The sequence below is a fragment of the Rosa rugosa genome, chromosome 2 (genome assembly GCF_958449725.1).
Source record: "Rosa rugosa chromosome 2, drRosRugo1.1, whole genome shotgun sequence".
Classification (NCBI taxonomy): domain Eukaryota; kingdom Viridiplantae; phylum Streptophyta; class Magnoliopsida; order Rosales; family Rosaceae; genus Rosa; species Rosa rugosa.
In genome coordinates, this window is record NC_084821.1 from 59,228,856 (window position 1) to 59,241,991 (window position 13,136).

Sequence of the window (13,136 nt, forward strand, 5' to 3'; positions counted from 1 at the left end):
TATTTAAAAATTTTGTGCTTGAAGGATTTTGATATAAAGTATAATCTATACCCCCATATAGATATTTTGTTGACCACCATGTCCTTCCATAAGACCAAGAAAATGAAACTCTATTGCTGTTAACTGTTCACGTATTACTGATAAGAGCCAGGCTGAACCAGTTGCAGTATTTCCAACCTGAAAAGTGGCTCATCAATCTACCAGTTTCAGTAAGCTATCTTAGTCTTGTTACACACAAGTCTGTAGTAATTGGAAACTGGGTTGCTTTTGGGTAGTCTTATTTTTTCTAGCGCACACCACCTGTTCGATGAAATGCCTCACAGAACCCTTCAAATTTTAATTGGGTGGGAAAAGCAGTCTCTTTTAGCTTCCTGATTAATTGGGTGCTGGAAATTCAGCATTTTGGGTGTGAAAGTTGCAATCTTTGCATCAGCTTTTGGGTGCTGGTGTTGTTGAATGCTAGATTTCTTTTGGGTTTATATTATTGCACACCCATTAACAATACTGATGAATTGCTATACTTGTGCGTTGAAATGACATTAGGGATAAGTTTTTCTCCCCAGGAAAGCTATATTTGAGTATTCAAGCATCGTGTCTTTTGATTTTCACACTTGGTTTGTTGTACTTGGTTTTTTGTTTGCCAGGAGAGAGCTGACTCCAACATAGATAGATGTTCCAGAGGCCTCCAACAGCATCCTCTACTTTGTGGGAACCGTCTCCGAAAGGTGATACACTCATTCTTTCATTCTTTAGCTTGTATGTTTAGAAACAAATTTGAAAATAACCTGTTTTCGTTTTGCTTTACTTCTTAGGTGCTTGCCTCAGTACCATAGATTTCAAGCCGCCTCAATTATCAACTGCGAGTTCATATAATCTTGGCTTGAAGGTTTGATTACCTCTTTTTGAGTTCCTTTTGTTCTTTTTGTCTGCACATTATTGTGGAAGTGTACTACAAATATGCGTATTAGATGATCTGGCTAAATTTTGAATATGGAAAGGACTGCATCTTATTCCTTTTGTTTTGCTGCAAAGCTGAATGTCAAGTTGGAAAATATAGATAACAATGTGTTCGTATGTTACTCAGTTATATTATGATATTGTTACTCAGTAAAAAGTAAAAGATAGTGGTACTTGACTACTTGTCAAGAATTTAAGTCAGAAGGCTGAGCTAGAACTGTTGCTACCAACCCTCTTCCCTATATATGATTGTGCTACTAGTTGATTAGATCACTACGTGTGTTCCTAGTGATGTTACACTCTTAGGCTTCTGTTGTTCAAGTTGTGACTTGTGATTGTAAGGGTACTTTTGAAAATATTTTCCAGCTTAATTTGGAAATACATAGGCATTGATGTGAGTTTAGTTTTGTTCTGAGCCTTATACTCTAGCTTTGTTTAAAATGCAGTTTGAGCATGGAAAGCTTCGTAAAGGGGGAAGTACATGCAGAACCATCTACTCTGTCAGTAGGAAGCCCAGTGTAGAACCAACTTTCAGGAAGCGAGATGCATCTCCCCAAAATGAGGATCTTCCAGCTGTACTACCTAAGCAAAAGAAAAAACCATATCCCATTCCCTTAAAGAAGATTAAGCAGGCTGCAAAGGTGAACAAAAAACTTGCAGAAAAGGGTATAGAAAAGCCACTCGACCCTCCAAAAAATGGATTACTTGACCCTGATCTAATTCCTGTTGCTCATCAAGTACTGCATGCCTGGAAAGCTTTGATTAAGGGCCTCGCACAGCTGTTGCATGTTATTCCAGTATATGGTTGCCTGTAAGTATGTTTTAATTGTATTTTGTATCCATCTTTCAGTATGTTTCGCAAGATAGGTTATAGATTGGAACATTAAATTGTTTTAACTCTTTGGCAGTGAATGCTCTGAGGTCCATGTAGCCCAGTCTGGCCATCACATTCAGGACTGTCTTGGTCCATCAAATGCTACACGCCGAAGCTTCCACTCATGGATGAAGGGTTCAATCAATGACGTACTTGTACCCATTGAAGCATATCATCTCTACGATCCTTTTGGTCGGCGCATTAAGCATGAAACTAGATTCCAATATGACAGGATTCCAGCAGTTGTGGAGCTGTGCATCCAAGCTGGTGTGGACATACCCGAGTACCCTTCACGCCGAAGAACCAAACCCATCCGAATGATCGGAAAGAAAGTGATCGATCGGGGTGGATTTGTTGAGGAGCCTGAGCAATGGCATGCTGCAAATCCATCTTCACTTGCTATTGCTGATCTTGATACACATGGGGCTTCTGAACGGTTTGCACCTCCACTGTCATCAGATATTCCTAAGATTGCACAGGAGACACTAGATGCATATGAAACTGTCAAGTCTGGAGTGACAAAGCTGATGAAGAAATGCAGTGTGAAGGCATGTGGGTATTGCCCGGAGGTTCATGTAGGACCTTGGGGTCATAATGCAAAGCTGTGTGGAGAATTCAAGCACCAATGGAGGGATGGAAAACATGGTTGGCAGGATGCTACCGTGGACGAAGTTTTCCCTCCAAATTATGTATGGCATGTCAAAGATCCCAAAGGGCCTCCAATGAAGGGTGGTGCGCTCAAGAAGTTCTACGGGAAGGTGCCAGCAGTGGTAGAGCTGTGCTTGCAAGCAGGTGCTCAGATTCCTGAGAAATACAAGCCCATGATGAGGCTTGACATTGTAGTCCCTGAAATTGATGAAGCACAGTTAGTTGCATGACATTGTATAGTGTAGCATGCGTAACATGTAGATGTATTTTTAGTTTCTTGGACCAGGTTTCTCCGAAGCGCACACATGCCAAGAGCGTCGAGGAAAACAGAATATTGTTCTTGCTTTGTTTTTGGGTCAGAATTTAAAATCTTGGCATTTGTAACTCAAGAAATTATTGGCGCAGAGTACAACAGGGGAAGACATTTATATATTTATAATAGCTGGATTAGGGGAAAAATCCTTCTCAAAAGTTTATGGTGAATTGATGACTACTGCAAATAACATTTCTGTGCTAATGATATGTCTTTACTCAAAAAAGAATAAAAAGTTGTAGTTGATCAAGCTTATAAGTAGTAGCTTAATGGTGTGTTGATCAGTATTAATGATATTTTTCTGTTCTAGTTGGTCCCGACTCCTTATATTCTTTGTTGCATTTTTCTATCTGCAAAATGGCAAGAGGTAAATAATCCTTACCGCCAATTAATTGATCCTTAGTACTTTTCTTTACTTAAATCTTTTGAGTATAAGAATTTTCAATATTCCTTTTCAGTTAGAACCAACTACCCAAGGCATTGCTTAAGGGGGTGGTACTCAGACTGCATTTGTGAGCATAAGTTTTGCTGTGCATCATATAGCTGCCTCTACAGCTTGCAAATTAGCCACACTGGCAATCCCACAGTTTAGCTGGTTGTTGTTTAATGAACTTGGGAGAACTTGACTCGTGCTAGTTTAAAATCACAGGCCATATGTACTGAAAGCCATACAGGAGACTATAAACTTAAGTGGAAAGTATGCAATATAAAAACTTTACCATGTGCAAGTCATGTGTAAGGATAAGTTTGTCATCTCAATAAAAAAAAAAAAAAAATTTTTTTTATAGGAAATGAAATTGAAAATAAATAAAAACCAGAATTCCACAACCTCCTATTTTTTTTTAATTTCATTTTTCAAATAATATTTAATTTAATTTATTTTACTATTTTAAATTGAAATGACAAATTTATCCTTGCACATGAGAGGTTTTTGACCAATATTAATTAGTTTAACAAACCACATGGGTAAAATTAAATATTTTTAAACCACAAGGTTGATTCCAAACCACAAGAACTATTTATAACTTTTACCCTATATAAAACACTGTCAATGTGTAGTAACATATGCCATATTGCGGATTTAAGTTGAGTAATGCAATTGATCTGTTGTCACTGACGCATTCGTTCAGAGGGCAATACGACTTGGTAATGGATCCTGCAGCTAGCAGTGGAAGGGTTCCGAGTCATAATGAATTAATTAGCTATTCTCACGTACTGCTGTTGATTAGTTAATCTCACTTTTAATTACTTGCTGTCTGTCTTGCTGTTAGTTTTAATTTTGTGGGTATTTAGGCTCTTTAGTAATGTTCGATCTATCTAGAAAGAAAATCAAGTGCTGATGCACATTCACTTTCTGGTAGGATTTAGTTCTAATTGATAGTACTGATCCATATTATGTCGGTGGTTCCTTCCCTAGCTCAGGACCACGCTTTACTACTGCCATATATAGGTTTGGACCCTCAGGCTTCTGTATATGTATACTTGCTGGCTCATTAACACTGGTGGATGGGAAAATTCTAACTAGTGAAGATTGGTTCCCTGGTGGATGTATTGATTGGTTCTGGTGACCCTAAATGTACTATATATGGTGCTTTGGTTTGGTGCACCTGGAGGGTCTTGAGATTTAGAAGTTTGCTTCAAGTCTTTAGTTATGAACCACTGCAAGTGGCCTAGTGGTTCTTGCCTAGTTAGGTGTGCTCCCCAACCTAGGTTCGAACCCCGAAGCTGTCAAAGTGGCGAGGCACTGTGTTGCAATGCACAGTTGGAGCATTTCACATGCGCCGAAGGGGTTTATCTTGGGCCTAGGAAGCCTTTGGGTTCCCCTTGACAAAGTCAAAAAAAAAAAAAGTCTTTAGTTATGGATTTGTCTTATTTATGGATTTGCTAGCTTTTTGGCTGCCAATTAAGATGCATGTATGATTTTCAGTGCTTTATTTATTCAAGGGGTTTTTTCACCTACGGGGGGTCTAAATTTTTGAGGACCGGACATAATGATACCTAATTTTTAAAAGTGAACAAAAATGTACCTGGACTTTCAAAAACACATCAACAAAATACCTCAGTCAATTTTCCGTCAGTCATCCGTTAATATTGACCACATGTGACTCGACTTTTGGGGATAAGATTGTCTTTTCACCCCAAATTAATGGAAAAAAAAATAAAAAATTGAGGATGAAATCCAAACAGACGAACAGTTGTTCGCCAAAAAAAAAAAAAAACAGACGAACAGTTGGTGCACTCTTCTTCTTCTTCATTTTTGTGAACACAGTAACTTATGGGCATTAAATCTCTAAGATTACCTAGATTCTTGCTCCAATTGATGCCTATTTTGGAATCGAAAAACAAGCTATAACCTATAACTTCAACTTTTAGATCCGGTTCTTGAAGAAATTGGCTATAGAGATAGCAGCGGAGGTGGTCTACAGATTTTGGAAGGGTTTTGGAGGGGGAGGCTAGGCTTTGATATGAGAGCAGTGATTTGGTGTGGCTTGTGTTTCAGAGCATTTGGGTGAGTGTGGGAGAAGAGAGGTTCTTTTATTTGCGTGTTTCGAGATTTTTTTTTTTCCTCTATAAGGTTTCCAAACTGATGTAGGTTCCTAATTGGGTTAACTAGAATTAGTTTGAAAGATCTTGTATGCTCTCTGTTTTAATTACTAGCGGGCAAAACAACCTTCAGTTTATGGAACACGGTACGTTCACGAACCGGATCGCAGATTCCGGCGATCCGATCTGAAACTTGAGTTTTGATGATTCTAAATACCAAAACTAACGGGATACCATTCTCAGTCGTGCGAACTGCGAAATAGTTGCAGTGTTCTGCAACTCCTCTTTCTATCTATTAAAAATAATTTGTAATTCCTTCCTTCTTTTTGGATAAAGCCAAGGAGAAAAAGCTATTTTACTTTAAATTTGTTTTAATGCTTAAACTAATTTAATTTGATAGATTTGACCATTGTAAAAAGATTAAATTCATTTTCATAGTTTTATCTTCATTAAAAATTACTTAATGAATTTTATTTTTACAATATATCAATTAAAATAAATTGAATAAGGTATATCCTAGCGTACCGCGTACCTAGATAGTTAACGTACCGCGTACCCGTACCGCGTTCCCGTACCGAAACGACCTGCGATCCAGGCAACACTGGTTTGTATGATCTTTTGCTAGCTAGTAGCCTAGGCCATTTAGGAAGAGAAAAAGCTGACTGCAATTTTACCATTTATCTTCACTTTGGTGGAGCGCTATAGCTCGAGGTGAAGGCTGCAAATTCTAATTTGCAGTCACTACCCAAGTATGCAGATGATGGCAATGGGATTAATTTCCTGAATTCTCACAGACATTTTATAGCAAGAACCAAGAAAATTTAAGCGATATGAATGTATAACCTGCTCAAGGGCATATGATTTGTCGTTGCAAGGGACTAACACAATTCATGTGAAGGTGGTACAGTTTTTGTTTACGTTGACTGCATAATATAGGGGAATGTACACAAAACAAAATGAATGAATGAAAAAAGAGAGAGAAAGAGATAGATTAATGCAAAAGAAGAAGAAAGTTTAAGACTTCAAGGCCCGTTTGGTTCCCGGATTTAAGGACTTGAGAAAGGAAATGTATTCTTTTCCTTATGTTTGGTGTGCATAAGGAAAGGAACAACTTTCCTTTGAGAAGGTAAAATATGGGGGAAAGTGGATCCTCCCATCCTCCAAATGATTTATTTTCCCTTCTACTTTCCCAGCATTAATTACATGATATAAATACATTTATATTCTTGTTGAAAATTATTATTGACAATTTTATTCAAAAAGTTTATGAGATTTGTGTAATTCTATATTATAATACATGAGGATATAAATGTATATTTCAGTTTCCTTTCCTTACACAAACCAAACACTAAAATGGAAACACACATACATTTTCTCGTTGCTTTCCCAACGTTTCCAAACAGCACAAATGAGAACTAACTTCCCACCAGCTTTCCTTTCCCATAGGAAATACAAAGGAATTGATTTCCTTTCTGCGAACCAAACGAGGCCCAAGGGTAAACAAGTGATTTTTAGTCAAATTGGTTCAAATGACTGATATACCCTCATATTTAACGGTCCATTGACAGAAAATTGGCGGAGGTATTATGTTGATGTGTTTTTGAAAGTTCAGGTACCTTTTTTATCACTTTTAAAAGTTAATTGGATATCATTTTGTCCGGTGCTCAAAAGTTGAGACCCCGTGGGTGATAAAAACCCTTTATTCAATGATTGGATAAAAATTGTTTGGTGATATACTTTAAATCTTACATTACTACTTGAACAATGTTACTTTTCAGTTGTCAGTTCGACTGGATTGAATAGAACTTGGTTCTGGTGTTGTCTCTCTTAGACTAAAGAACCATCAATCCATCAACTCCAATCCTTGCTCAATTGCATAAAAATCAACGTCTTCTCCACATTTCAAACCAATATCAGTTTCGTTAGTACTGGTACTATACTACTGTCATGCACCCCAACTTGACGTGCCTGGAGTTGTTGCTCTTTATTGATTATGTGGAGTCGAGATTGGGGGACACCACCGACTAAGGCCAATTTAGTGTTTGACATAGACCGCCGGCCGCGATTGCTAGAAATCCCACATGGTAATCCAGTGCGCACAATGCAAGATGTTTCCCAGATGCAGTGCCAAAATAATTTGATCCCAGGACCAGGAGGTCCCCAACCTACAGGAGAATGCGATCTTATAATCACTCCCTTTGTGCTTCTGCTTTTGGAAATCCCTCTGGCCAGGATTGCTGTTTTGCAGCGGACTAAATTGACCACGAAATCACAAAGGGTGATTTTGTAGTTGATACATTTACTTTTAGATCGTAACCTCATTTAATATGTTACTAGATGGCCCCACACACTATGTGTGTGAAAATTGAATTTTTTTTTTAATAGGGAGTGAGAAGTTATTTACAGGATTGAGTAGTTTTTCATGGAATGATAGAAGTGGTAGTTTAATTATCTGTTTCTCATTTTCACTTTTTTTTATATTTTCTGTTTATTTTGTAATTTGACTATATCACCCCTATCTATTTTATGAGTTGTATAGTTTTTTAATATTTCAGAGTCATTTTGGTACATTTATTATGTTTTGACTAACAAAGCATATTCTCTTAATAATAGTATAAATTATTATCCATCACGTCACTTTGGCAATTAAATAGCTACATCAGGCGTAACCTCATCTTGATGAGACCTGAGTGATTTGTATTCATATTTCAAAGATGCCCCGATTCTTGAACTCCCAACTCCCAAGTTTCATAAATATGATACTGTAAATACATGCAATACCGAGGATATTTGAGATATTTTCTTTCTTTTGACCAACTGAGATGTTGAAAACACGCGCGCACACACAAAAATAAAAAGAAAGAGCTACAATTCCTAGTTGTCAATCAATCCTGGCCAAATGAGGAAAACAGTCCTACTCTCCTAATCGTTTAAGGATTTGGTATACTCGCTTGTCTATATATACAGGGGATGCGGCATCCTTGCAAATCCATTTCGATCAGACCTAATAATGGTCTCCAGAGACTTCCACTTGAGTTCATTACAATCACCCGCACCAAACCCAGAACGCAGCGATAGCGAAGAGAGACAGTGTAAGCGATTGAAACCAGATCAAGGTAGTTCATATACCCACAGATCAGTACTATCTCAGCTGCGTCCTTCATATGAATCTTTTAAAACTCCCAAGTCTTATGACACATCTAAGCTCCCCTCTGGGTGGTTGGATTGCTCATCGTTTGGTGAAGAGCTAGATTGCATGATACCTTCTAAAATGCCACTAGGTGAATCCTACAATGTCTTTGTTCCTCATGGTAAGAGATACTCATTCAAGCAAGTGATTGAGGCACAGAGATGTCGGCGAAGAAAACTCGGTTTGGTTATCGATTTGACCAACACAACTCATTACTATCGGACGTGTGATTTGGTGAAAATGGGTATCAAGCATGTCAGGATTCCATGCAATGGCCGGAATTCTGTACCGGACAACTTTTCGGTGAATCGTTTCGTATACGAGGTTATGCGATTCAAAGAGTACTACCCAGAGAAGTATATCCTTGTGCATTGTACACATGGACACAATCGCACAGGGTACATGATCATACATTACTTGATGCGCACGCAACCAATGAGGACGGTCACTCAAGCAATAAAAGATTTTGCTCAAGCGCGTCCTCCGGGAATATATAAACCTGACTACATCAATGCATTGTACTCATTCTATCATGAAATGAAGCCTGTGGAATTTGTTTGCCCACCTTCTCCTGAGTGGAAGAGATCTTCGGAATTTGTGCCAGACGACAATGATCAAATTTTGAAAAATAGTCATCAGGATAGGGATACAGATGGTGTAGTAATAACTAATGATGATATCCTGGGTGACGATATACCTGATGACCAGCAAGAGGAACTGCGGAGGTTGTGCTACAAACTTCTTAAGGCCTTTCCCAGGGTAAGAGGAAGATGGCAATTCCCAGGGTCACACCCAGTTTCTCTTAACTGGGAGAATCTACAGTTGTTGAGGCAACAGTCTTACTATGCCACTTGGAAAGCTGATGGAACCCGTTATATGATGTTAATAACTATACATGGATGTTACTTGATTGATAGAAGCTTCAATTTTAGGAGGGTTCAAATGAGGTTTCCCCGCAAACACTTAAATGGTTCTACTGAGAAGAGTACTCACCACTGCACGTTACTAGACGGGGAGATGGTGATCGATACTGAGCACCTGCCAGGTCCACAGAAGAAGCAGACCAGAAGATACCTTGTTTATGATATGATGGCACTCAACAACGGTTCTGTGGTAGAGTGGCCTTTTCAGGAGCGGTCGAAGAAGATTGAGGAGCAAGTAATTGAGCCTCGGACTAATGACCAGCGCCGAGTTTTCGAAAGTAGGAGCAATAATCCTGACTACAGATATGACTTGGAACCATTCAGGGTGAGGATGAAGGGCTTTTGGCCACTCTCTAAGGTGAAGAAGATTTTGAAGGAGTTCATCCCAAAGCTTTCACATGATGCAGATGGCGTGATCTTTCAGGGTATGGACGATCCTTATGTTATCAGAAAACATGAACGCCTTGTGAAGTGGAAATACCCGGAAATGAACTCGGTTGATTTTCTTTTCGAGGTAGGTGGTGATGGTCGGCAACTGCTTTATCTGTATGCATATGGAGAAAAGCAACTAATGAAAGGAGAGAGGGTTGCATTTAAGGATAGTTCGGAACACTACTCTTTTTATTCGGGAAAAATAATAGAGTGTTTTCGGGATTCTGAGAAAAAAGAATGGGTCTACATGCGGAGCAGGACAGATAAATCGACTCCAAATGATGTAGAGACCTACAAAAAGGTAAAGAAAAGCATAGAGGACAATATCACGGAGGACGTCTTACTGAAGGAGATAGATAACATCATTCTTCTGCCTATGTATGTTGAGCAGCATGCAAATTCAGCACGGTTGAGATGATGAGCAAAAGCAGCGGTCAATTTCTATGTTATTACCAGAGTTATTTGGTTGTAACATTCGGATGAGTGAAATTTTCTTGTATATTGTGATGTGATAATGATAATTGAGGCTTAAGCTTCTTGTAGTGTATGAAATTATGAAACTTTTCCAAGTTATTTCCACACCATAGAGGGTAAAAGCTAGCCGCCAAATTGCTGGTGGCATATGCTTCTGTATGAAGGATCCAAGCAGTAATTGGCCTTCCTATTCTTCTGATTTCCAAAATATGACGCCCTTGACGTTTATGAAAAGTGATCTCTACACATTCATCAGTGAAGTATATGAAATTTGGATGACACTTCAACGTCGACCTTAAGATTATAATTTATGAAACAAACAAGTGAAACTATTTATTTGCTAAAGAAATAAGCTGCTACACATGAAATCACACATAATTGACTTAAAAGACTATTCTATATATGAATAAAAGGAAAACCATGCATCCTCACACCATAGTTAGTGAAATCCATAATGCTGATCTCACGCGATTGTTTAAGGGTTTCAAGTCTAAAAATCTTTCGTCTCCCAAGGTAAAGGCACAATCTTTGAAGTATATAGAATTTAGGTGACACCACTAAAAGTCTAAAGCAAAACGCAGATGGTCAGATGGATTGATTGGGACCCAAAAACAAAGTATCATTTCCAATATTCTTAGGTCTCGTTTGGTTCGTGGAATTAATTAAGGGTTTGGAAAAGGAAATTTATTCTTTTCCTAAGAAAATGAACAACTTTCCTTTTCATATGGGAGAAAGTGAATCCTCTCATCATCCAAACGATTTATTTTCCGAACAATTCTTAGGTTCACCCTTAGGGTGAACGAGCATATTCACCCCCATTGTCGATTAACATACTTTTACTTAATAAATTCATAATCCAACGGTCCATATATTAAATAAGCCTTTAAAGATCATCTTTGTAAAAAATCAATCGAATCAGAAATCGTTTAATTATCTAATTGTATCAAACAAATGGATGGTTTTAACAACACTTATTACTATTATGATGAACCGTCTATGTATTTCATAGAAATGAATAACTAAAAAGTCTTCAATTTGATTGGTTTTTTACAGAGCTAATCTTTGTATTACGTTATACAACATAAATGGTCGGATTAGAAAATTATAAAGTTATTATGCCTTAATCGCAAGAGAGGGTGAATATGCTCATTCACCCAAGGGGTGAACCTAAGAATTGTCCTTATTTTCCCTTCCACTTTTCCTGCACTAATTATCATAATATCAATACATTTATATTCTTTTTGTTTTTGTTTTTTCAGAATCAATGAAAAAACTTCTATAGAAAGGACCTCAATTGAGGTGTTTACAATTAGGTGCTTGGTCAATCCAGATAATTTTGTGGTCTACGTCAGACCCTATGCTAGCAAGCCTATGCGCAACTGCATTACAAGTACGAGGTGCATGCATAGCAAATTTTTGTCTGTTGCACCTTCTGCAAGGCATGTTTGATATCGTCTATCAATCCTCCATTAGCTAGGGGAGTGTAATTCGTACAGAGATCTTCATTAACTGCTTCCGTGCAATCACTTTCAACCACTACTCACTGCACTTGAAGGTCATAGAGCAGATCCAGACCTTCTCTTATTGCAAATAACTCACATTGTTTTGGAGATGCAGTATGCTCAATTGGACTTGCAAAAGCTGCCATAGACCTTTCTGTAGCATCCCTTAGTACTCTACCTATGCCTCTGCAAGTTTGATTTGGTAAGAAAGTAGCATTTACATTGAGTTTAAAACCACCATTCTTAGCAGGTTTCCATGTTCATTTAGGCTGTTTTCTGACTTGATTGGTAGGTATTCGTGCTTTTTGAAAATCTGCTTGCCAAGCAAAACTGCTCAATATGATGATATCTTGAGCAGTTTGCCTTGTTCCAGACCATAACACATTGTTCCTATTTTTCCACAGTGCCCAAATGATCATATATTAATAGCTTAGCAAAGACATTAGGCTACATGGTAATTAAGAGCTCTTTCAAGCATCCATTCCTTAAAGTTTAGTGAAGGCTGAAGGCTTGCATGCAAATTAAACGGTGCTACGGTAATGATTTCATAAGCAGTAGGACACACTTACAAAAGTGATGAGCAGCATTCTCAATACGATGAGTACAAAACACGCAGTTTAAGTCTTCTTCATAACCCTTGGTGAGCAGTCACTCCCTTGTAGGCAATAGATTGTTGCAAGCACGCCATACACAAATTTGTACTTTGCCAGGCACTTTGGCTTTCCACAGACACTTCCAAAGATCTTTGCATTGTAAGGGTCTCTATTGGAGGTAGAAGCTAGAACATTTTGCATGACACCTATTCTGGCAATCCAGTATGCAGACTTGACAAATAAAAACCCTTTTTTTTTTTCGGGTCCCAAATGAGTTTATGAGAGCTAGGGTTTCTTCTTAGAGTAATACACAAGATTCTCTCCGCAACTTCACTGGGAAAGAGATTATAATGAACTGCACTTGGTATCCATCTTCTACTTGTTTGATCAATGAGTTTTGCTACCATGCTGAAGGGAGTATTTGAAGGCTTAGAGGCATGGTACAAGTACTGTATACGAATCCACCGATTTGTCGATATGTTAACCTGTGTGCCATCACCAATCTTCCACTGCACACATCAACTTGTAACATATGCAGGTATACATTGCAGAATACTTCTCCAAGGGAAAGATGTTGCTTCTCCAAGTTCTGCTTCCCAAAATGAACAGTGTGGGAAATATTTTGCTGTGTACAACATAACAATTAGAGATTGAGGATTGGAGAGAATTCTCCAGCCTTCTTTAGC

At 38.2% G+C, this 13,136-nt stretch overlaps 2 protein-coding genes across 2 annotated transcripts; both read left to right on the forward strand.

The window, feature by feature from the left end:
* Positions 1 to 50: 50 nt before the first annotated feature.
* LOC133728879 (APO protein 1, chloroplastic) lies at positions 51 to 2,918 on the forward strand. The gene is made up of 5 exons (XM_062156313.1): positions 51 to 209; positions 645 to 725; positions 813 to 886; positions 1,404 to 1,768; positions 1,866 to 2,918. Exons 2-5 carry the CDS (start codon positions 671 to 673, stop codon positions 2,707 to 2,709), a joined length of 1,338 nt encoding a protein of 445 aa, XP_062012297.1. The 5' UTR covers positions 51 to 209; positions 645 to 670; the 3' UTR covers positions 2,710 to 2,918.
* Positions 2,919 to 8,346: 5,428 nt separating this feature from the next.
* On the forward strand, positions 8,347 to 10,387 carry LOC133731157 (uncharacterized). Its single transcript, XM_062158601.1, has one exon. It carries the CDS (start codon positions 8,347 to 8,349, stop codon positions 10,297 to 10,299), a length of 1,953 nt encoding a protein of 650 aa, XP_062014585.1. The 3' UTR covers positions 10,300 to 10,387.
* The last annotated feature ends 2,749 nt before the right edge of the window (positions 10,388 to 13,136 follow it).

Bases quoted from the DNA above. Each gene is read 5' to 3' on its own strand.
- LOC133728879 (XM_062156313.1), top strand. From the start codon at position 671: ATGTTCCAGAGGCCTCCAACAGCATCCTCTACTTTGTGGGAACCGTCT. The intron at 726-812 runs GTGATACACTCA...TTTACTTCTTAG, and splicing joins GTGGGAACCGTCTCCGAAAG to GTGCTTGCCTCAGTACCATA. The intron at 887-1,403 runs GTTTGATTACCT...TTTAAAATGCAG, and splicing joins CATATAATCTTGGCTTGAAG to TTTGAGCATGGAAAGCTTCG.
- LOC133731157 (XM_062158601.1), top strand. From the start codon at position 8,347: ATGGTCTCCAGAGACTTCCACTTGAGTTCATTACAATCACCCGCACCA.